General features: G+C 40.4%; 1 protein-coding gene across 1 annotated transcript in view; it reads right to left on the bottom strand.

The window, feature by feature from the left end:
* LOC125485058 overlaps nucleotides 1–25,028 on the bottom strand; it is a 180,762-nt gene that overhangs the window by 58,777 nt on the left and 96,957 nt on the right. Inside the window, exon 2 of the mRNA XM_048606093.1 lies at nucleotides 24,535–24,602. Coding sequence (XP_048462050.1) covers nucleotides 24,535–24,602 — 68 coding nt within the window. The remainder of the gene's footprint in view (nucleotides 1–24,534; nucleotides 24,603–25,028) is intronic.

The raw sequence follows: 25,028 nt of genomic DNA, 5'->3' as shown, positions 1-25,028 counted from the left end.
AAGCCTCTACTAAAGAATGACAAAAAAAAGTTTCTGCTGGAAAATAATAAGATGAAAGTGGTTTCTGGATTCATTTTAATGGAGTAGAACTTACATACCCATATCATGCTTGGTTGCACATTTCTTAACAATTAAATCCTGTTTCAGTTAGATGTTATGGCGAGTGGCATGGGCTGGGGGTTTTGGAATTAAATCACAAGTACACTTTATTTGAACTGAAAGGCAAGAGAAAAGAATGCCACTGTAGACTTCAGAGAGTTCAGGGAAAGGTCAGACTCGCAGATGTTATCTTCTGAACAACAGATGCAATTGACTAGTGGCCTGCCACCGTCCCAGAATGGGGCCTTGATGCCACATGTTTGAATTAGGGCAATCTTCAAATGGCCTGTCACCGTTCCAAATTATCCACTGTAGTCCTGGCAAAGCTGCTACACGCCTGTGATGTTTTCACATGAGCCACCAGAATCAAGGCATTTGGATTCCTAAAAACTGGGGTACACGTGACAATGTATTTCCCACAGGGTGGTGGTTCAATACAACTTGGAATAAGCCAGTAACAACCACAGAATAGACAACATAAAAACTACACTGCCAACATCTTATACATCTTACTCCCACACAATTTATATTGTGTTTATATTGATTTAACAGTACAAGTACATTTATGATAATCTGATGCTAATTGGAATGGGAATGAACCCTGACACTGACAATGCAGGCAGGTCGAGGGAAGTGCTCCAGACTCAAATTCTGTAGTTCCGCTACCAGTCATCTCACTGTAGAACTGCATGAAGTAGTGTAATAGAAATCACCCAGGAAAGATGCGAGTATGGGAACCAGATTGATGGCGGAGTGGAAAAGACAAAATCAAAACATCATATAGCACAGGAGACCATTTGACCCATCATGCGTGTACCACTTCTCTTATCCAATCAGTTTCACTGCCCAGATCTTTCCTCAGGTGATTTTTTTTTACTTTTTCAGCTTGCGTCCAAGGGAACTGGAAAGGAATAAGCCAAGAAGAAGGGCAAGGAGTTATCTAAACTTTGGGACATATATATGTAAGAGCAGAGCAACATAGTTCCAGCAGTGACATAATGGCCCATAGAACAACAAACCACTGTGATAAACCACACATGCACATAAGCACTGAGTGATAACACTAAACCTGTTAAATTGTAAACGAAGACTTCACTATGCATCAACCACACAATAAATCTTGTTTGGTGACATTTGTCATTGACATAGTCGCTAGACAGAGGAAGGAATTACAAGTTTTTAAAAAAATGGTGCCAATCAGCTCTACAGTACACACGTAACCTCTTCAGGACAGTTAGAAAATACCAAAGGTATCCTGAATGAAAATCTTCCTTGTGATTTCTCATGCTAATCTGTTATTCTCTGCTAAAAGACTTGTAAAGAAGCAAACTATATCCACATAACTGCTCAATCACAACAGTACCGCACCACTGAGTTTGATTTTAACTCACTCAAGACCTATTCACTTATGGAAAGTGGCAAATGAAACCGAAAGGAGAGGGAAAACAGAGAACTACAAACCTATTAACCTAAAATCAATTATGAGGAAAAATGCGAGAATCTATAATAAAAGGACATTAAAAAATAATGGACAATTTACATAGTCAATATGGATATATAAAAGGAAAACCATGTTTAACAAACCTGTTGGTATTATTTTTAGGTTGTAAAAGCAGAAAAAGTAAATGGGAACTGATGGATGTGGTATATTTTGATTTTCATAAAGTTTTTGATAAGAGGTCAGCAGACAAATTTCAAGCATGTGAGACTGGAAGCCATATATGCCTGCATGGAATGAAAACTGGTTAAAGGATGATGCAGTTTGTGTTTTTTTATATGAAGACTAGCTTATTCTTAGAATCCTGACAGTGTGGAAGCAGGCTATTCAGCCCATTGAGTCCACAGCAACCCTCTAAAGAGCATCCCACCCAGACCCAACCGCCCTACCCTGGACCTGTAACCCTGCATTTCCCATGGTGAATCCACCTACCCTGCATGTCCCTGAACTCTATGGGTATTTTAGCATGGCCAATCCACCTAACCTACGCATCTTTGGACTGTGGGGGGAAGCCGAAATACTCGGAGGAAACCCACGCAGACACAGGGAGAACGAGCAAACTCCACATGGACAGTTTTCTGAGGCTGGAATCAAACCCAGGATTCAGGCGCTGTGGGACAGCAGTGTTAATCATTGAGCCAACGTGTCACCCCCTTCTTGAAGGGGGTAAAATGTGAGAGACCAGCCAGGAATGCATTGGAATAGTCAAGTTTAAGGGCAACAAAGTCACAAAATGACTCTGTTGTCTACAGCCTTTATAGAATTTCTGAAAATTTTCTGATTGGACACTGTCAGCTGCCTTATGACCCTGATATGGACAGGGGTGGGACTGGTAAAACAGGGCCAAAAACAGAAGTTGCTGGGGAAGCTCAGCAGGTCTGGCAGTAGCTGTGAAGAGAAATCAGAGTTAACGTTTTGGGTCTGATGACCCTTCCTCCTCCTCTGAGGAAATATACCCTATATTCAGGCTCGGTGGCTGGTTTGGTTTCCAGTCAGTTGGGGAGCATTCTGCAGCAAGCCACAGCGAAAAATAAGGATCCTGCCACTACTATTGGAGAGCATGACGAAGTAGGGGGAGTTTGATCACTGACACTGCAAGGGAACCTCTGCTGTTTGCTTGGAGCTGTCCTTGCCTCCCTTGAGTTATCAGGATTCTCAGGGCTTGGGGAAACACAACTGACAAGGGATTAAACTGTAAAGCAGAACTAATGTCCCAGCCTCACTGTAACACTTTAATAACCATCCTGCCTCTTTGAATAAGCAATGTGGCAAATGGAAAATGTCAGACAGGTGCAATGGAATCAGCAACGTAATTTTCCTGTTTTTCTAAAACAAGCACTCAATAGTTAGTGAACATTTGACTCCGCCTTGCATCTTCAGTGATCAGCAGCTGGAACCTACTCACCAGGCACAACCATTTGACCAGAAGGCATTCAAATGAGATTCTGAAATATGGCTCCGTTTTCAAGTGTATGTTGGAAGGATGCTCAAGGGAAAAACAGAGGGGGTCAGCAATGCTGTAGGCAGTCACCCTCCACAGGGGTGCAACACTTACAGCACTTAAATATCCAAAAAGCAATTGTAACGTCCAATTCAATTGAGTGAAAACAAAACCTTTGAATTCTCCATTCAAAGGAGTTGAAGACCACATCATCTTGCAGCTTGCTCAGCAGTTAAGGGCCCTCACACAGCAGCTGCTGTTTAATTAACTTTTTGTCTCTGTAACTTCATGTTCCTTTTTCCCGGCTACTATCACTACTATTTCCTCCCACCTCCCCCACTCTATTCCTTGCACCCAGCCAGGCATCAACTCTGGGTTTCCATGGATGACAGGCACTTTTTTCTATCTTGCCAAGTGGTTACTATTCATGTGTACAGCCTGACAGTGAGCATTGGCAAGCTACTCTATTGTGTAAAATATCGTGGCTGAGCCCATCTCCTGCCTTCTCACAATCTGCTCACATCAACATTTTTTGCAAAAGTTGCTGAAAAGAGACCAGAAACAGAAACACTGGCTTATTTAGCCCTTTCCAATTCAGGGCACTGAGGACAGTTGTAAGGCTCTTTTCACTGTGGTAGATGAGATCAACTAGTTCAACATGGTCCAGGGCTTAAATCTGGCACCTTCTTGGCTCTGAACTCTATAGGCTTTGAACAACCTCTGCAAAATTTGATATTGTTTTTGAAAAATGCATTCTGATAAAAGTTACAGCAACCAATTCCAGCAGCAAGCATCGAGTGGTGAAGTCATCCCAAAAGCAGCTTTTGTGTGCTCTTCTCACTGAAATGCTGTTGTAATTCTCAACTAGTTTCAAGCTGAGTTCTAGCAAGAATTTTAATAAGCATCTTCCCTTCACTTCTGCACAAATAAGTTCATCTCGGGTTCAGCAAAACCACTATAAAATCAGATGCAGAAGTTGGCACCTTGGAGCGGGGTTATACAACGGCTGAAAAGCAGGCTGCGACTTAGGCATTAATGCAAGAAGCCCTGTGCCACTTAGCATAAGGGCACTGGTGTAGCCTACTTCTGTTATAATCACCAACTGCTCCAACAGTTGTTCAAAGATCATAAGACACAAGGTATTGACAAGAAAACAATATCAGGACCAAGTATTTATAATCAGGAGCAAACATGAAGAGAAGCTTATCACTGAGTGCAGGTGGATACAGAGTGAATTGGGAATTTGGTGAGAGCAGGAATTGGGTCAGTGCAGGAATTGGTGTTGTTCTGAAGTTCTACATTAAGTGAACTGAGAGAGGCAGTCAGAAACCAGCAGCAGGGTGTGAAAGCTAAAGGCTAGGAAGCGTTAATTAGTTGAGTAGTTAGTGAGTTTCAAGGTTTTATTCTTCCTGTACGCAGGGTCAGTATCTTAAACTGGTGCTAGAAAGATACAATCCACTCAATACAACTGCAGACAATTAGTAAACACTATTTCTAAACTTAATTTTTAGTTAGTAAGTTGAACAAAATAAAGATGGTCTGGTAGGTGATGTGTTGCAGCATGTCACTGTGATCCACAGCAACCACATCTTCATTAAATTCCTGCAGCTCAAGAAACCAGAGTTGATGAGCTAGAGACTGTGCTACCACAATGTGATGCGTCTCAGAGGCAGATCGGCATGGCTGAGGTGTTCGGTGGATACACTGCTTCCGGCTTTACCAAAGAGGGAGATGCTGACCATGCCATGGTGACAAGGGAGGAAACTCTGTCACCAGAAGTGTTCAGAATTGATAAAGAAGAAATATCGGATAGGCTGATGGTACTTAAAGTTGTCAAGGTACTAGGGACAGATGACATGTATTCAAGGATTTTAAAGAAATTGAGAGTGGAAACTGCAAAGGAACTGGTCATAATCTTTCAGTTTTCCTGGACTCGGGGGAGGTGGCAGAGGACTGAAAATTTACAAATATTGTGGCCATGTTCAAGAAAAGTTGCAAAGATAAACCCAGCAACTACAGGTCAGTTAGTTTTAACTTCTGTGGTGAAGAAGCTTTGAGAAACAATTATTCAGGATAGAATTAGCAGTCACACTGAAAAAGGCTGATTGATTCAGGACAGTTAGCATGGATTTCTAAAGGGAAAATTGTGTTTAACTAACTTGCTAGAGTTTTTGGAAAAACTAACAGAAAGGCTTAATGTGGGTACCTCTGTTGATGTGGTGTACATGGATTTCCAGAAGGCATTTGACACTGTGCCACACAGCAGACTTGTGAGGAAAGTTATAAGTCATCGCATAAAAGGGACAGAGTCAACATGGATACAAAATTGACTGAGTGACAGGAATTAGAAGTTTCAATGAACCAATGGAGTAGTAATCAATGGATTTTTTTCAAGCTGGAGGAAGTTTTGTAGTGGAGTTCCCCAGGTATCAGTATTGGTACCTTTGCTTTTCCTGATACATATTGGTTTAACCAGATCGTGATTGAAAGGGACAATTTCAAAGTTTGCAGATGACACAAAATTTGTAAGAACTGCAAACTATAAGGAATCCAGTGTAGAACTCCAAAGGTACATGGCTAAGTTGCTGGAGTAGGTGGATAGGTGGCAGGTAGGGCTCTATGCAGTGAGGTGTGAGGTGATGGAAGAACATTTAAAGGCAATATAAAATAGTGGGTACATTTCAAAATGGAATGCAGGAGCAGAGGGACCTGGGTGTACATGTGAAGGGGAGACGGTGATGTAGTGGTAATGTCACTGGACTAGTAATCCCAGAGACAGAGGTTAATACTCTGTGGACATGGGGTTTGAATCCCACCATGGTAGATGGTGAAATCAGAATCAATAAAAAGCTGTAATTAAAAGATAGCCTAATGGTGACCATGTAACCATTGTTTATTGTTACAAATGAAAAACTCATCTGTCTTACTAACGTCATTTAAGGAGGGAAAAATCTTCATCTTTACCTGGTCTAGCCTACATGTAACTCGAGACTCATCAATGTGGTTGACGTTTAACTATTCTCTAAAAGGGCATTGGTGAGCCAGTCAGTTCTAGCTGCAATTTGGGGCAAGCAATAAATACTGTCCTAACCTGTGACACCCACATCTGATGAACAAATGAAAAAAAGTTGCAGTACAGTCAAGACAGCAACTAACAAAGCATACAGTATCCTCGTCTTTATTAATAGGGGCGTAGGGTACAAGAGCAAGAAGGTGACATTGAACTTGTTATACCTCAGCTGGAGTATTGTGTTCAGTTCTGGGTGCCACATTATGAGACAAATGGTTCCAGGGATGAGGAACTTCAATTATAAGGATAATTTTGAAGAAGGTGGGACTGTTTTCCTCAGAGGGAACAGGCTCAGAGGAGATGTCATCATCATCATCATTATCATCATCTCAAAATCATGAGGGGGCTGGAAACAGTAGATAGGGAGGAACTGTTCCCATTTGTAAAAAGAACAAGAACCAGAGGGCATGGATTTAGAGAGATTTACAAATGAAGCAAACGTAAGGTGAGAAAGTCTTTCTCAACACAGTGTGTCATTAGGGTATGGATGTATTGCCTGGAAGTGTGGAGGAGGCAGGATAAAAATAATGTGTAAGGTTTGGGGAAAAAACTGGCCATTGGATCTAGGTAATAATGCTCATTTGAAGAGCTGGTGCAGACACAATGGACTGAATGGTCTCCCTCTACACTGTAACACATCTGTCATTCTGTGATCTGGACACTTTGTTCCAGAAGGCAGTCACCTCCCTTAGGATAGGACCTTCTTATTTGGTTTATGGCCAATGATAAAAGGGTGCGACTGTGTGTGAGGAAGGTATGAAGATTAAGAAAGTAGAAGTGGAGAAGTCCCAGTCTTCATAATTGTCCAATGAGTTCAAGTTTTTTGACACTTGTCTCAGTAAGAGCTGGATGAGTAAACTAATTACAGAACCTTGATACATTCAAGGTGGGGGAAAAGGGTGGCGGTGTCAGTACAGTAAGAGGGCTAAACACTGTCCTCTGCAGCTGAGAGCATTATTTCAAAGGTTGTGTTGGCAACCCCATGCAGGTTTGAGATATCAACTTTGTGCTGGTGAGGAACTAGTAGTGGAAGGAGGAGGATCCACCTGTTGTTGGCTGTGTGGGTATCCATAACGTTGATGAGACTGGAATACAATTTCTACTTGGGGAATATAGCACCTAGGGGTTAATTTAAAATCAGGACCTCAAAGGTATTAATCTCTGGATAATTAACTGGGCTATGAACAAACTGAAATAGGATAAATGAGATTAGAGAGATGAGTGCGTGACACAAAGATGGATGGGTATCAATTCCTTGATCTATCACACCAGTACTAGGAAAGAGAAAGCTGTAAGGTCTTGAGGGGACTGGACAGGGTGAATAATGGAAAGACATCTCCTGTTGAAGGAAAGTTGAGAAGTAAGTTTAAGAGTAAGAGCTCATTTTTTATAAGGCAGAGACAAGGAAAATGTTTTACCCCTCAGAGGGTTGTCAGTATGTGGAATTCTCTTGCTCAGAAAGAGAATTGGAAACTGGCTTTTGAATTTAATCAAGGCAGAGTTAGACAGATTTTTCATGGACAAAGGAGTCAAGAGTTGTGGGGTACAAACACGAGAATAGACTTGAGACAACAACTGGATCAGGTATGATCTTACTAAATGGCAAAGCTAGTTTGAATGATTAAATGGATTGCTCCTACTTCTAAATCCTATGCTACTAAGCAGGTCCCTCGACCCCAATAATGCTGGCTCACCAATGTCAGTCCATGATCAACAAGTGGAGTGAAAGAGATTCAAACCCAATCTTCGCTGAGTTGCAGTATGGACCAACAGGATGAAGAGAAAAATCCAAGCGATAACTGACATAGAACTGCTGTTGCACAGTTGCTAACATTTAAAAAAGCAGTTTGCTGGTATCCATTGAAAAATGCAAGGATTTCCCCCTTTAAAAGGTTGTTATTTTTGTTTTAAAAAGAAAATAAATCAACTTAATCAAAACAAATGCATAGCAAGGGTGGAGAGAAACTATAAGTCTGAAAATAAACAAGTTTAGGGACTTGATGAAGAATGGGGAAAGAACATACTATTGTGATCAGCATTTCTGCACAGGATCTCTACTCCAGAGGGAAAAATTATCAAGAAATATCTTCAATTCCATCTGACTCATCACTACAGGAGCCATACTATCAGTTAGCTGATAAATGAGAGACAGGCCACTGCTTTCTAAAACAAATGACCTTTCTTTGTTCAATGAATGTCTCCTTTTCAAGGCAGTCTGTTTTACAGCCAACACAAACATGCACATGGAAAAAGCAATGGCTTCTTCCCACACTGTATAATTACAGCAGTAAAACACTCCACTCCTGCCTTTCATTTTTAATTTCTTTTTCATACCCAGCAGCAACAATCGACCCTAACTTCATCAGCAAAACTCAAGACCTCTCTTTGACATAGACATAACTGGAGAAACTCAGCAGGTCTGACAGCATCTATGGAGAGAAAGCAGAGTCAACGTTTTGGGTCTAGTGACCCTTCTTCAGAACTGATTGTAGCTAGGAAAAGATTGGTATGTTTGCTGAAAATGGGAGGAAAGGAAATAGGTGGAGATGGAGCCTGGATGGAGTAAACAGCAGATGGGCAGACACAAGAATAGATAATGGTGAGTCAGGGAGAAAGAAAAACTGCTAATGGGGACCATTAATGGATGGAAATGGGTTGACTGTGATGACAGCAGCCCATATGATGACAAGACCTGAGATGTTGGGGTGGGTAAAGGACGAACAAAGATGTTCAGGCCCTAAAATTATTCAACTCGATATCGAGTCCTGAAGGTTGCAGGGTCCCCAAGTGGAAAATGAGATACTGTTCTTACAGATTACACTGAGCCTGCCTGGAACACAGCAGCAAGCCCAGGACAAAGATGCTGGCTAAGGAACATGGTAGTATGTTGAAGTGGAAGGCAACAGGAAGTTCAGGGGTCATATGTCAGACAAAAAACTTTGCAGGCTATTTTGCAAATTTCTCTTGGCTGGTTTGTAAAACAGTTGCACCTAAAAAGCCCTTCAGGTCTTTTCATGACAGGCAGATCGCGATCAATCAGTTCAAGCTGTTCTTATTCACTTCTATTTCAATCTGAATACAAAGTCACTTTGTTATTTATAGTAACAAATACAGTCAGGGCCCACATTCACAGTCCTACATTGATAGGAATACTGTGAATAACTCGATCCCTGTTGGAAAAATGCCATTACCTTAACCATGAGTCAGCCAAGCCCTCAGAAACACAATAGCTGAAGTGAATACACAAGAGTCATACAGAATTTCAGCCAATCTTTATGCATAAAATATGCCAATTCATGGATAAAATATAAAAATTCTTTTATACAATGAGCTTAGTATACAGTAACTCTTCAACTACAGTCATTAATGCCATGGTTTTAGATCAGTATAGTGTTGCTGCCATCTGTTCAGTACCACTGCCTCAGTCTGTCTTGTTTAAGATAATCAAGCTATTCCTGCTATGATTCTTCTAGTCCCAGCTGTGCGTCAGAAAACGGAACCACGACCAGATTTCACCAATGGTTAGAGTTTACACAGGAACAGCTAACAAAGACATCCTGGCCTAGTGGTATTATCGCTAGACTATTAATCTGGAGATCCAAGTGATGGTTCTGGGTTCCGATCCCACCATGGCAGGTGGTGGAATTTAAATTTGTTTAAAATAGAATTAAGACTCTAATGATGACCATAAAACTGTTGCTGATTGTTGGGGAAAAACCCATCTGCCTCAATAATGGTCTTTCGGGAATGAAACTGCCATCCTTACTTAGTCCGGGCTACATGTGATTCCAGATCCACTGCAATTTGGCTTGCTCTTAACTGCCTTCTGGGCAATAAATGCTGACCCAGCCTGTGACAGCCATATCCTGTGAACAAACGGTACCAAATTTCCAATGTTGGGGTGAATACTAACAATAAATAAAATGATAAATTATATATACTTTACATACACATTTTATGAATAAATAAATACATTCAATTCTGGTTTTGCACAGAAACACTATTCAGAATAAAATGAGCTTGATCTGAGGCTCAGTTCGGGAGATGGTGAAGAAATGGAAATGAGTGATGCAGACAATGCAGTGGAAAGGGACAGACACTGACTATGACATTGAACTAGAAGTATTAGAAAGTAAACTCACCCTAAAATATTGTACTTGCACATTGTTAACAATAGAGAGACCCCAGTGCATGAAAGCATTCTGCTGAATTATTCTCCAGAATCTCTTGTAATATTTGTAACATCTAAAGGAGGAATGTCTCTTTTTGGCTCTGTGGGGAAGTGCACACTTCAATGCTATGCAGCGTCAGATTTCAATTCTTAGGATCCTCTAGTTGTCCTCTATAGCCTAAACTCACAAAGGAACAACCTACAGAGATTCCTGATTACCAGCTAATGACTGCAACTGGAAAACATACCTGTGGAGATCTGAGAGAAGATATGATCAGAATGAATTACGTTATCCTTCATACTTGAACAAACTGCCATTATTCACTGTGCAAGTTCATACATGAAGAACTTTCACAGGAGAGTTGCAAGAGTTAAACCCTTCAGACAGGAGAAGGAATCAGATTCTGAAGTATTTGAACACAATGACTCAAAAGTACTTTCTTAGTGTAGTGCGTCCAAACACGATTGAATAATGAGGAAATCTTCAGTTTGACCAGGAAATAGACTTCAAATCCATAGAAATTTGCCATCCTGTCTAGACCTATCATGCTACCTCTCAACGTAGAGACATTCTCAATTAATTCTGTAATCATGTGAACACCAGTCTGTTCGCATTTCACTGTAGCCCGGATACAGTTTCTCCTTCTAAAGCAACAGAAAGCCCACTTTGTTATGAAGTCGCTCTACTGGGGTTCAAGAGATGGACAATGACAAATATACAGACCACACTAAACCCTCACTGCAGCAGCAGACTAAAAATAGAACACCATTAGAAGAAAAGAAAACATTTCTTTTATGTTGTGCCGTTACAACCTCAGGACATCCTAAAGTGCTTAACAGTGAATGAAGGATTTTTTCAAGTATAATCACTGCTACACTGAATGCTAAATGCAAATATGTTCTTTGTGCGTGGGTCCAGAGGAACTGCTGTGACAGCTCAGGGTTGTATTTAATTGATAATTATAATTAGAAGAAACCATGGACCAATTAATGAAATTTGCAACATCTAAATATTAGAAAACATGAAAAATGTTTGGGTGGTGCAATGAGTTAACATGGTGATTTTTCATCTTCAAAAGCTAGCTATTGTCTGCAAATTACCACAAGCTACCTTTAGTAAAAGTTTGCTAATTCTTTCAATCCCTGAAGAGTTATTAAAGCTCTAAAGTTTACTTTGTCACCCAGCTCAGACTTGAGAGGATGAAAGTCTTGGCTGACTGTCAGTATCCAAATTGAAATGATTGTTGCAAAAATGGATGTGGCAATGTAATGGTCATGTTAATAGATTAGTAAACGAGAGGTCTGGACTAAAAGTCCTGGGTAAATGAGTTCAAATTCCACTGTGGCAGTGAGAATTTCTTTCTGAGCTTTAAGAATATTGTGATTGTGGAATCGGTGCAATGCAATTACAACCACAGCGTCAAAAATGATCCTGCAACATTCCTAATCATGCTCAGGAATTTCCTTGGAACCGCGACACGCTGCTGCCTTCAATTTTCCGGAGTTGCATTATCAAAGACAGCCAGGACAAAGTCCAGCAGAGAAAGTTACTCCATCTAATCTACAAAGTGATGTAGCATTTTGACACCAGCATCTCCTCCAAGGCCATGAGCATTAGGAACTTGTTCGTCAATGATATTTTCACATGTGTTGTGGCCCATCACAGCAAGAGGAATATCATCAGCTCTCAGGAGATCCAGACCACCATGTGCTTACTGTTGCCGGAGGATCTGGCCAAGCATGCCATGTCAGTGGGGATAAAAGCAGTGACCAAGTACATCAGCTCCAAGTGAAATCACATTGTCCAAAAAAAAACAATACCTGAGTGCAGCTCCCTATGAAAACACAGGATTGTGAAAGTGTCATAATAGTTCAACAGGCAGTGGCTGGTACCTCATGAGGCTTTATTGACAGGCTGTCAAGACAGTGGTAGAATCCCAGCTGAGCCCGAGAAAGGAAACAAATGGACAAACAGACTGCTCACTGATGGAAGGGAGCACTACCTGGCTTGTTCTTGATCTCCAGAAGAAGAACACAATACACCTGATCCACCTCCAAAAACCTTAAATACTCTCCGCCCAAACGTCTGCTCCAGAGTCCATGGAAACTTCCAACTAAAGCACAGACATAGAGAGCTCTGAGATGGAGACATGAATGTAATGAAAAGCTTATTCTATTTTAGAAAACATGTCCCTGTTCCTGAATAACTTAGAGACAGAAATAATTGAGTATTGTCCACATTTCCAAAAGACTGGAAAGATTTTAAAATTAAGGGTTTTTGAAACCTTTACATAATACGCAATGTTGTGCTCTGGATGATGTTTGAAGTAACTAAAATTTGGCTACTGTCTGAAAATCTGTCCTGCCTTTTTGTAATGTAATCAAAAGAAAACAATATCTATAAAAATGACTAGGGAAAAAACTATTAGCATTTGAGTTTCATCTGCCAATATACTGTATAATGGGACATGAATGTATAGCGGCATTTCACACATTCTGAGTTTGGACTGTTCAGGCAAAACAGAACTAGAAATTTGGTGTCTAGAAATGAATGAATGTTTGCTGTGACTAACAAACATTTAACGGAGGTATGAGCCAGATAGGATTATGTATAGAATCATACCTTACAATATCCCAGAAACCATTCCTGGGTATACCCTGTCCCATCAAAAGGACAGACCCAGCAGAGGTGGCAGCAACGTGGTACACAGTCAGAAGCGAGTCGCCCTGAAAGTCCTGAACATTACCTCCAGATCCATGAAGTGTCATTGCAACAGGTCAAACATAGGCAAGGAAGCCTCATGCGGATAAACAGGTAACTCCACTCAGCTGATCAGTGCTCTTCCATGTTGAATACCCACTTGGAGGAAGCACCGAGGGTGGCAAGGACACAGAATGGACACAGAGTGTGTCAATCACCATGAGTGGCTCAGCAGCACCGCTACTGACCAAGCTGGCCACGTCCTGAAAGACATTGCTGCCAGTCAGCAGCCTTTTAAATGTGGCACAAGTGCCTGGGATGTTGGCTTTTCAATCGATATCTGATGAAATATCTGATGAGTTGTTCCTGGAATGGAGCACAGTAAGGCAGGGATATAATCGGTTGTGAGGGATGCCACAGTGGCAGATTAGGTAGTTAATGAGGCACGTTTGGGAGATTATGGCCTAAATCCCCCAACAAACTCAATGCAGCTTTCACTTAGCCAAAATGCACAAGATTCAGCAAATATTTCCTTCTGTGGAGAAAAGCATAGCAACTATCTGAGCCACTATGTCCAGTTACCCAGTGAAATGCAGAGATCACAGAGTATATGACCAATTTGTCTCTTACAAAAGAATATAATAACTGAAAGTGTGCATGGATAAGGGGAGTTGTTCACTCATAACCACCACCTTCTACAGAGATACTAAAGTACCAAATATTGAAACAGACATAAGACAGAGTTCAATGGACACATTACATGGAGTCAGTGCTAATGTTGAATGACCGGGTAAGAACACTATTATGACAACAAATCAATACCTGAAAGATTAAATTTTTCACAAGGTTCTCCAGATGACAGTTGCACATGCAAGTAAATGCTTTTGAATGTGGAAATCTGGGTTCTCTGATGTAAATAGGGCCCTGATTGGCATTTTAGGCAGGCACTGTTCAGAGCCTGCACTGTGCAGACCTTGGTCAGTTCCATAGGCAAGAGAAGAAAAGAGACTTGAGTGTGGAATAATTTTTCTGAGCTACTGATTGACATCTTTCAGCTCACCCGATGGATTTGAATAAAGATGGAGCTGCAAAACCACAATGCTTGGAAAACAAGAAAGAACTGAATTGAAAGTAATGTTGTAATGTGCTTTCAAATGACCTTTCTTGCACCCTTATCCATGCTACAATTTCCCACTGGTTTATGCTTAATTTTGCAACATTTCTACTCATTTTACTGTATCAATCAATCAGCATGTAGTCTACACCCTTGAATTTAAACGAACATTTTTATATTTTGAATTTTTACCATGTCTTTAAGGTAATTAAATGTCACACTGTTCTTCACAGGAGCATTATACAGTAAAGTTTGGCACAAGACTATTTAAGGGCTATATTAGGCTAGATAGTCAATAAGCTTGTCCAAAGAGATAAGTTTTACACATCTTGAAGGAAGAAAGAATGGTACAGGGGCTTAGAGGGGGTAGTCCAGAGGTTAGGGTGAAGACAGTTGACAGCATAGTTGCCAATGGTGCAGCAATTAAAACCACTGACATGAACAGGCCAGAATTAAAGGTGCACAGATATCACAGAGTTGCAAGAACAAAGGAGATTACGAATTAAGGGGGAGCAACAGCATGGATGAAATCAAAATCAGATGAGAATTTTAAAGTTCAGAAGTTGCTTAACTGTGAGACAGTGTAGGTGAGCAAGTACAGGGGTAAAGGTGTAGGGAGCTAATGTAAATAATGATGTGGGCATCAGAGCTTTTGATGTCCTCAAATTTATGGAAGGTACAAATGTGATAGTCTGGTCAAGAGATCATTGGAGTAGTCAAGTCTAGAAGTACCAAAAGGATAGCTGATGGCTTCATAACAGATGAACTAAACTCTCTGCTCCTATGATGCTGCTTGGCCTGCTGTGTTCATCCAGCCCTGCACCTTGTTGTCTCGAACTAAACTAAGGGCAGCTTAAGCAACAATATGGAGATAGAAACAAGCAAACTTGGTATCATTGTGAATATATGGTCAGAAACTCATCTCCAAGTCAAATGTGATTCCAACATTGTTGGTTCAGACAGTTGCCAGATAGGAGATGGGAGATGGAGTCAGTAGCTAGGGCACAGAGTTTGGTAGTTAAGTCGTGAATGAGTACACTCGTGGTGCTAGTAGCTGAAGAAATTGGAATAACTAGAAGTGCCAAGTGGATAATTAAACTTAGTATCTTCAGCATCACAGATGCGATGTGGTAGTGTTATGGACCAAACCAAATCCTCTTAAAATATATTAAGAAGATAGCCTAGACTCCAACTTTTTGTTATTTTTAAAGGCAAGTGTAAGGCGTTGTGTACTAGATACAATTCGATTGGTCAAACCACCAGGCTTAAAGCAAAACACACTTTATTCTTACACTATAGTTAGAATACAAACAAAAGAAAGAAGAATTTGAATAACTTAACGCTATTGGAAAACTTAACAAAATAATAGATTATTTAACTACTAGACAGCAACTGTTCTAATCTTGTCTCACATGCAATTCTCCACTCCATGAGGAAAGAACATCAAGAGATAACTCAGAGAGAGAGACAGACATACACAGAGACAGACAGACAGATAGAGAGAGACAAACAGAGAGAGAGAAAGATAGGGAGAGAGAGACAGACAGAGAGAGAGAGAGAGAAAAAGAGAGACAGAGAGAGAGAGAGAGAGAGTGACAAACAGAGAGAACTCAAGCTTTTTGCTGTAGCAGGGTGAGATATATAGCAGCTTCCAAACCCCAACAGCTACTGCAAGTTAAACTAAGATCTTAACTCCATGGGAGCTTGACCCAACCCCTTCATGTTGCTTCTATTGTTCTAACGTTTAAAACAAAACCCAAGACCTCACAAGCTGTTTATTAGCTTGGAACAGACCACTCGTCACCTCTATCTCAACTTCTCTTCATTAAAAAATGGATAAAAATACATCTCTTAAAGCCATAGTATTGTCACAGTAGCAAGAAAGAGCTGAGAGGACTGGTTGCTGTATTCTAACAACATTATGGTCGCAGTACTGAAGATATTTATTCAGGAACTAACCATGCCTCTATCTAAACTTGCCAGTACGGCAATAACATTAACACCTACCCAATAACATGGAAAATTGCTTAGGTATGCCCTAAAACAATAAGAAATAGAAACAGGAGAAGGCTGTTCAGTCCCTTGAGCCTGGTCCACCATTCAATAGGATCATGGCTGACCTGACGCTTCTCAAATTCACTTTCCTGCCCTTTCCCCATAACTTTTGCTTCCCCAGAGGCCTAGAATCTATCTCAGCCTTAAAAATGCACAAGGACTCTGCCCCACAGCTCTCTGTGAAAATGAGTTCCAAAAACTGTCAACTGGAGAAGAAATTCCTCCTCATCTCAGTTTTCAATTGACACCGCTTTGTTCTGAGGCTGTACCCTCTGTCCCTAAACTCTCCCATGAGGAGAAACATGCCCTCAGTATTTATCCTGTCAAGAATCTTAAGAATCCTATGTTTCAATGAGATCAGCCTTCACTCTTCTAAACTCCTGTGAGTAAAGTTCCTAACAGTTTAGCCTTTACTCAGAAGACTATCTCTCCATACCAGGCAGCATCCCAGTTAACCTTTTCTAAACTGCTTCCAATGGAATGATATCTTTCCTTAAACAAGGGACCAAAACTGCTCACAATACTCCAGATGTGGTCTCACCAGTACCATTTACAGTTGCACTAAGTCTTTCCCACTCTGAAGTTCAACCCACTTGAAATAAGGGCCAGCATTCCATTAACCTTCCTGATTATCTGCTGCACCTGTGTGCTAACTTTCTCTGTTTCATGTACAAATACCCGTAAGCCCTTTTGTGTTGCAACTTCTGATATTTCTTCTCTATTTAAATAATATTCTGTTATCTTGCTCTCTCTTTCAAAATGAACAACTTCAAATTTTCTCACATTATACTCCATTTGCCAACTTTTTACAACTCTACTTAACCTATCAATATCTCTCTATAAACTGTAATCCTTTTGCAACCTGCTTTTTCACCTATTTTTGTGTCATCGGCAAATTTGGCTACATTACATTCGCTTCCTTCCTTCAAGTCGTTAACAGGTTTACAACCAGGACAAATCCAATCAAACAATTAACAGTCATAAATCTACTCTTAATCTTTAACAAAGTAATGGAAGGTTTCTTCAGCAATGATATCAAGCAGCACTTACTCACCAATAACCTGCTTGTTTAACCTGCTCAGTTTAGTTTCGGCAGGACCACTTGACTTCAGAACTCATTAAAGCCTCGATCCAAAAATGGGTAAAAGAATTGAATTACTATAGTCATGTGAGATTGACTGCTCTTGATGTAAAAAACAGCAATTGGCTAAATCTGGCATGGAAAAGCCTTAGTAAAATTGAAGTCAATGGGAATCAGGGCAGAAACTCTCTACTGGTTAGAGCCACACCTGGCACAAAGGAAAAGTTTGTGGTTGTTGGAGATCAATCATCTCAGCCCCAGAATATCAATCACTTCTGGAGCTCCTCTGGGTCGTGTCCTAGTTTCAACCATCAAATCACTTCCCCAGTGATCTTCCCTCTTTAATAAGATCAGAAATGGGGATGTCTGTTAATGTTTGCACAATGTTTAGTTCCATAAGAAATAGGAACAGGAGGAGGCTGTTCATCCCCGTGAACCTGCTCTGCCATTCAATAGGATGATGGCTAATCCAACACTCTCCACATCCACATTCCTACCCTTCACCCTTCATTCCCCTACCAATCAAGAATCTAAGAATCTCAGCCTTATATATACACAAAGGCTCTGCCCCCACAGCTCTCTTTGAAAAGGAGTTCCAAAGACTCAAGCCTCAGAAAGAAATTCCTCCTCATCTTATTCTTCAATTGGCACCCCTTTATTCTGAGATGATGCCATCTGGTCCTAAACTCTCCCAGGAGGGGAAACATCCTCTCTGTGTTTACCCTGTAAAGCCCCTTAAGAATTCTATATGTCTCAATGAGAACACCTCTCATTCTCCTGTACTCTAATAAGTAGTCCCAACCTTTTTAACCTTTGCTCATTAGACAATCTTTCCATACCAGGAATCATCCTAGTTAACCTTATCTGAACTATCTCCAATGAAATAATATCTTTCCTTAAATAAGGGCACCAAAACTGCTCACAGTAACTCCAGATGTGGCCTCATCAGCACCTTGTACAGTTGCTCCCTATTCTTATTCTACAATCCCCTTGAAGTAAGGGCAAACATTCCATTATCCTTCCTGATTACCTGCGGCACTTGCGTGCTAGCTTTCTGTATTTCATGTACAAGTAACCCCAAGTCCCTTTGTCATTGAATCATACAGCATAGAAATTGGCCCTCCAGCCCACCGTCTGTGCCGACCAACAAATACCAAACTACATTAATCTCATTTGCCTGAACTTGGTCCATAGTCTATTGTGCCCCAGCATTTGAAGTACTCATCCAGATGCTTCTTAAATATTGCAGGAGTACCTACCTCCATCACTTTCTTTGTGCTGCAGCTTTCTGCAGTTTCTCTACATTTAATAATATGATTCTTTGGTTCTCCCTTACAAATTGAACAACTTCACATTTTCCCACATTATATTCCAAACTTTTTGCCCACCTACTTAACCTAACAATATCTCTCTGTAAACTGTTTGCATTCCTTTTGCAACCTCTCTTTCCACCTATTTTTTGCACTGTCTGCAAATTTGGCTGCAGTACTTTCACTTCCTTCTTCCAAGTCATGAACCTATATGGCAAACAGTTGCAGTCCCAGCATTGATTCCTGTGGAACTCCACTGGTCACCAACCTGATAAAGAATCTTATCCCCAATTGCTGTTTCCTGCCCATCAGCCAAATCTCTATCCATGCCAATATACTACCTCCAACATTGTGGGCTCTTATTTTATGGCCTACTTTTTTGTGAGGTTCATGATATAACAAGTATAATTCATAACTCATCAGAAACTGAAGTCAACTGCATATGCAACAAGACCGCAAAAATATTCAGGCTTACACTGATAAATGGCTAGGAATCCCCATTCCCCGTAATGCCAGACAATGACCATCCCCAACAAGAGAGAACCTAGTCTCTTGATAGTCAATGGTACTTCCATCACTGAATCTCCCAATATTGACATCCTCTTGGTTGCAACTGACTTCACTGGATCAGCCACATAAATATTGTGGCTATAAGGACAGGTCAGAGACCAGACGTTTTGTGTTGAGTAACTTATCCTTCTGATCCCAAATCCTTACACGTGTCCAAGATATAATCTTGGAGTACAAAAAGGCTCTCCGGCCAATTGAGTTTGCACTGACAAAAACTACTGTAAATCTACACTAGTCCCACTTTCCAGTACTAGGTCCATAGTCAGGAGTGTGATGGAATACTTTCCACTTGGTTGGATGAGTGTAGCTGCAACAACACTCGAAGCTCAACACCATCACAGCCCATTTTATTGATGTCCCTATCTTCAACATTCACTCACTTTACCTTGTATGGTACAGGGTAGCAAAGTGTACCATCTACATGATGCATCTCACCTTGCTCCTTCTACAGCTCCTTCCTCACTGTGACGAAGTTAACATCCTGGAACCCCTTCCAACGGCACTCTCAATAAACACATGATGGACTGCAGTGATTAAAGAAGGCAACTTACAACCACATTCTCAAAGGCAATTAACAACGGGTAGCAAATGCTGTCCTGGTCAGTGATAACTACATCTGATGTAGGAATAAAAGGATAAACAGCAGGTTTCTTTCTTTCATGAATAATAACAAAATAATTGGATTTTTATAACAGTTCAGCAACTTTAAAGGTAATATTATCTTCCTGGTGCCAGCCTTTAAATTCCCAGATTCATCGCATATATGCATTTTTAGTAGAAGCTGGACAAAGGAGAAATAAATAGGTTTTGCTAGTAGAGTTGAACAAAATAGGGTGGAAGGAGACTCACTTGGAGAATACACATAAACACATAACAATTGGGAAAACAAACACAGAGAATGCTGGAGAAACTAAGCAAGTCTGGTGCATCTGTAGAGAGAGAAAAACAGAGTTCATGTCTTGAGTCCAGTCCAATTCAGAAAAATTGGGCAGAACGGTTTGTTCCAGAGCTGTAAATTTTGCTAAATTTCCCATTCTGAGATCTGCACATCCAAGCTGCTAATCTAGTACCATTTTCTGAGTGGGAGGTTCACAACAGGAAAACTATGCAAACACAAGATTTACCAATATATCAGCCATAAATGAGGTTTTAATGCAGCTGCTCATGTTTGAACTTGGTGCACGCCCAGATAGAGCAAAAGCAACTTAGCGATGAAAGCTGGGTGTCTTCCCCGAAGTCAGACAGCTGTCCCACAGCCAGATTGAAAATGGCAGAATTAAGTATCACTATCGCAAGCTGTTTCCATTTGTTATTCCTGGCAAATTGTTCTGAGACAGCAAGTACAATTTCAGGAAGGCTTGGCTGTCTCCAACAGCAAGTGGGTAATTTCATCTGCAGCACATCCATCAGCAGCCTCTGTAGCAGAAAGTGAGTTTAACCTACGAGAACATTATTCATCTCATAACCAACTTTTATTTCCAGGAATAACTGAAAATTGTTTGTCTGACAAAGAAAGAAAAGGCACATTAATTGGGAAGAGTTTTATTATTAAGAGAAGTTTACATTGTCTAAGTCTAAAGTCCACAGGTACCCTATGACATAGTACAATGCACAACATTACAAATGGAAATCAAAAAGAAGTTCTACAGTTTTGTTCTCTTCTTCACACCTTTGCGAGGGTCTCCCATTTATCCAATTTTGACTCCAGTATTTAGCAATACATTCTGAATTACTAACCCTGCACCAAAATGGCACTGTTTTAAAAAAACAGAATTGTTTAATTTACGTTTTTTCCCTGTCTTATGATGCAGAGACAGTCCTTTGCTTGGATTTTAAAAGGCTTCAGTCAACATCAAGACAAGCACCTAATTGAAGCTCTGATCTGACTAACTGTGCTAGATTAAACTTTTCTCCATTCCCCAACCTCACCCACTTCACTAGTGTCGCTATCCTGAACCAGTGATGTGAAATGTAATAACTTGGACATTTGTTTGCTTAAAATTAAAGCCTTCAAGTGGCAAATCAATCTGTACCATGCTATGAGGCCAGTGGATTTCTCCCAAGCCATATTCTAAACAATTCTTACTGGGAGATTTAACACTACATTCACATTCACAGAACTATTACATTCGGAAATGGATTCAAGACAGCACATAGCAGCTGCACTGCAAAATTGCCTCCAAGTGTGTTCTCTTCTTCAATTTGCTGTCAGCTAATTATTACTCTGTATAGACAGTTAGATATATTTTCCACTTCAAGGCTTAGAATAAAAATGGGGTGGGTTCTGCTTTATGTGGTCGACTACTAAACTGTTAGGCAGCAAAATTGAAAATTTACCCCCATGTTCGCTTTCAAGAATTAAGGGTAATTCTGAATGTGGATTAAATTGTTTAAAGGAACAGCTGCCACTTCCACATCCCTCCTGACTTTACACAGGTATATGGGCTGAATAACACAGAATTCTAATCATTAAGGAGAATAAGTGTTATGGGGATAAAGCTGGAGAGTGGAATTGGGGATTATCATTGAGTATGATCTCATTGAATAGTGAGTGGACTTGTTGGGATGAATGGCCTGCTTCCACTCTTACATTTTATGATCTTTTGGTTATGGGTTTTGTGATTCTATGCTGCTACACATAACGAGCATACAATCTGATTGTGCCTATATTACATAAATGTGTTTCTAAACAATAACTCTTCCTGAATGTACTCCAATGGCATAGTACTTCCCACAAAGTTTATCATCAAGTTATTAAAACAAAGCTAAAATATGCATAAATGGACACCCCTGTGTCCTACTGACGTGGTCACGTTATGGATTGTGCCATATATAGACATCTCAGGATACAAACACGGAGCAAAACTTTCAGCAAGTTGTCATTTGAAATGCACTGCCTATCAGGGCAGAAACAGATTCAATAGAAGTTTTCAAAGGAGAACGAGATAAAGACTTGAAAAGGAAATGTTTGGACAGCTATGGGAGAAGTGCTGAAGATTGGGATGTATTGAATAATTCTTTCAGAGCACCAGCACAGTCAACAATGGTTGATTGGCCTCCTTGTGTGCTGTAGGATTCTATGGGCATCAGCCGGGCACAAGTGTGCACTGAGATTGGCTGCCCATGGGGCACCATACCCACTCTTCCTCTTCATTCTTCAAAGCAATTGAAAACTGGGACTGGGGTATGGATAGTTTCAAATCAATCAAATCATTAACCATTTTCATGTTACGTGGTCATGGGTTCCAGTGAAAACCATCTCTTTCCATGTTTCAGAAGCAGCAGAATGGCCTCGTTTGTTTTCCCAGCCTGGCAACGCATTTCCGAGCTATTTACAATGGCAAAGTGCAAAAGTGTTCATGTGTTAAGTCCTACGGATGTGTAACTATGCTGCAGCATGTCTGACAATGACAGTCCCAATCTAGTAGTACTGCTAAGAAGTAAAGAAGGTAGCATTGCTCATTCCAGAAAGTCTGACATGGACCCCTGAGATGAGATACAATGCTTGGTCTGAAGAGGCAACAATTCTGTCTACAGCCATGGGGCAGGCTGAGAGGCACTTTTCCAGTGCAGACCCATGAACTGAATTTTCCACTCACTGGACAATGTGTTTTTTTTTCTCCCAACCAGTAGAAAAGATACAACTGCCAGGAGCAGACTGTCCTGACTGTAATGGTAATGCTATAATATGAACAAGGTGATTTAAGAACAGTTTCTCCTGACAGCGCTGTCTTATAATTTAGTTCTGGCTATGACTGAACTCTCTACCTGTAAAGTGAGGCCTGCAAAGTGGTTTTTAGTTGCTGCCTCGTAAGGACCTTCCTCTAATGTCAGCAAAGGCCCACCCTCAGAAAAATTTCTTCTCAACCTTTGCTTGCAGTTATACCCAATAATGCAGAGATGGTTAAAGAAACTTTTTGTTTCATTTGAACTCATGATGGTTTGGTGGTGGCACAAAAGACAAATTATTGCAAATAAAAAGCTTGCTCTTCTACTACCGATCAAATCATATGAGCCAATACACATTAGGGTCAGATTACCTGTACTGTTATTTTAAAATGCCTGCAGTCTAATGCACTATAGTGCACATAACACTCTACAAAATAACAAATTGGTTCTTTCTTAAATTTCAATACTCCTGGGTGTGAATTACTGATTGTAATTAATTGCAGTGGTTCCCATTTCACTAAATTGGTGCAGCCTATGCCAAGCATCAGATCTGACAGCAGCAAACCCAAATGCGAGATTCACACTTCACAAAAATGCTCATTTGATGACTTTGCCAGTTTGGCTGCAAATAATGTGGTGATGATTCCACAGGCTAAAATCCCCTGCGGTCAAGCCCCAGTATGACTGGACCAGAGTTATGTGTAACATGCAGCGTGTTTTTAAATGCACCATTTCTGGTAGATTCAATTGAAAGTAGCCTACGAAAACCTAGCTTGCAAGTGTTTGCCCATCTGACTAGTAGAAGTTGCATTATGTGGTTCATAATGCAAATTGGTGTTAACTGTGATCCAGTTGTAGCACCCTTGCAGTTGGTAACAACGTTGTGGTTTTAAGTCCTCTTCCCGGGACTGTAGGAGGTGGTACTTTTCAAACGAGACCCTGTCTACTTTTTCAGGCTGACATAAAAGATATTAAGCATTATCTAAAAGAAAGTAGGGAGTCCCCCAAATCAAAATTTGTCCCTTAATCATCAAGAAATACATTCAGCCATTACAGCATTTTTATGTTTGAAAGGTTTTAATATATACAAGTTGGCAGTCATTTTTATTAAATTATAAAATGACAATGTTTTAAAGAATACCTCAATAGCAGTTAGGAACTTTGGGCTATCCTTTAGTCATAAAGGACACTATATAAATGCAGATATTTTGGTTTTGTCACAGTCAGAATTTTGCCACTGGCAGAAATTTGGTTATGTAAAGGGAACATATAATTGAAGTGTCTGGGAGTCATGTATCAACATTGCTGAACGATGAAGTGCTCATTCCTGTGTCTGACTGTTTTATGGAAATCCAGTCACAAACCAAGAAGGAATGAAAGCAGGAGTCGGTTTCCACAGAGGACTGTCAACAATCACTGACAGAGATGAATAAGACTTCTCAAGTAACCTGATAGCTGGTTTACAAGTTGAGAGGGTAATCTAATAGAATTTTTGTTTTGGATAGTCCTATGCACAATGAGCAAAATTGTTATTACTTATCAGTAGATTCAAATCCTATAATCCCTTGTAGGATATGTTCCAATAAAAATATAGAAATGCACATCTTTAATATTGAAGCTAGCAAATAATGAATTCTGAGCTATACTCCCACCCATCTGTTCTCATTGTCATTCCTGTACTGAAATCCTCCTCATTTGGAAATCGGCACACGTTTATTTTTGCAGGCATTTCTACATAAACAAAAAGTGACTCACCTCCACAAAGAACTTTCCAGAACCTTCCCCATATCTGAATGGAAGAGCTTAGTGAGAATCAGGATCACCTGCAAAGCACATTTGAAATGCAAAGTGAGTGCACTGCACAGTAAATGAAAATAATGCAAAATTTAAGTCTTTGTATTTCAACTTTACAATGGACAAGCTGATTGACTGCAGGGAACTTGCATACATGGGACCCCAATTATCCACAACTTGACATCCATGCATGTGCATTTCAAACAAGGTAGCTGGACAGCAAATTTGCGTAAGGAATGTAAGCTATCCCCCACTAACATGTAAATCACAACACTGAACTAATTATAGTAAACCAGCCAGCATCAGACACTTGATGGTCTGTTAATTTTTTTAATTTACCCCACTTTTCTAATCAAAGAGATCTTATTACACAACTCTGGAGCAGGTAGGACTTGAACCCCAGCTGTCCAGACAGGAGTAGGGATACTAACACTGCACCACAAGAGGGCCCCCTT

This window comes from Rhincodon typus, chromosome 1, assembly GCF_021869965.1.
Source record: "Rhincodon typus isolate 14 chromosome 1, sRhiTyp1.1, whole genome shotgun sequence".
NCBI lineage: Eukaryota > Metazoa > Chordata > Chondrichthyes > Orectolobiformes > Rhincodontidae > Rhincodon > Rhincodon typus.
Note: the sequence above shows the minus strand (reverse complement) of the source record. Positions and strands in the feature narration are given on the sequence as shown.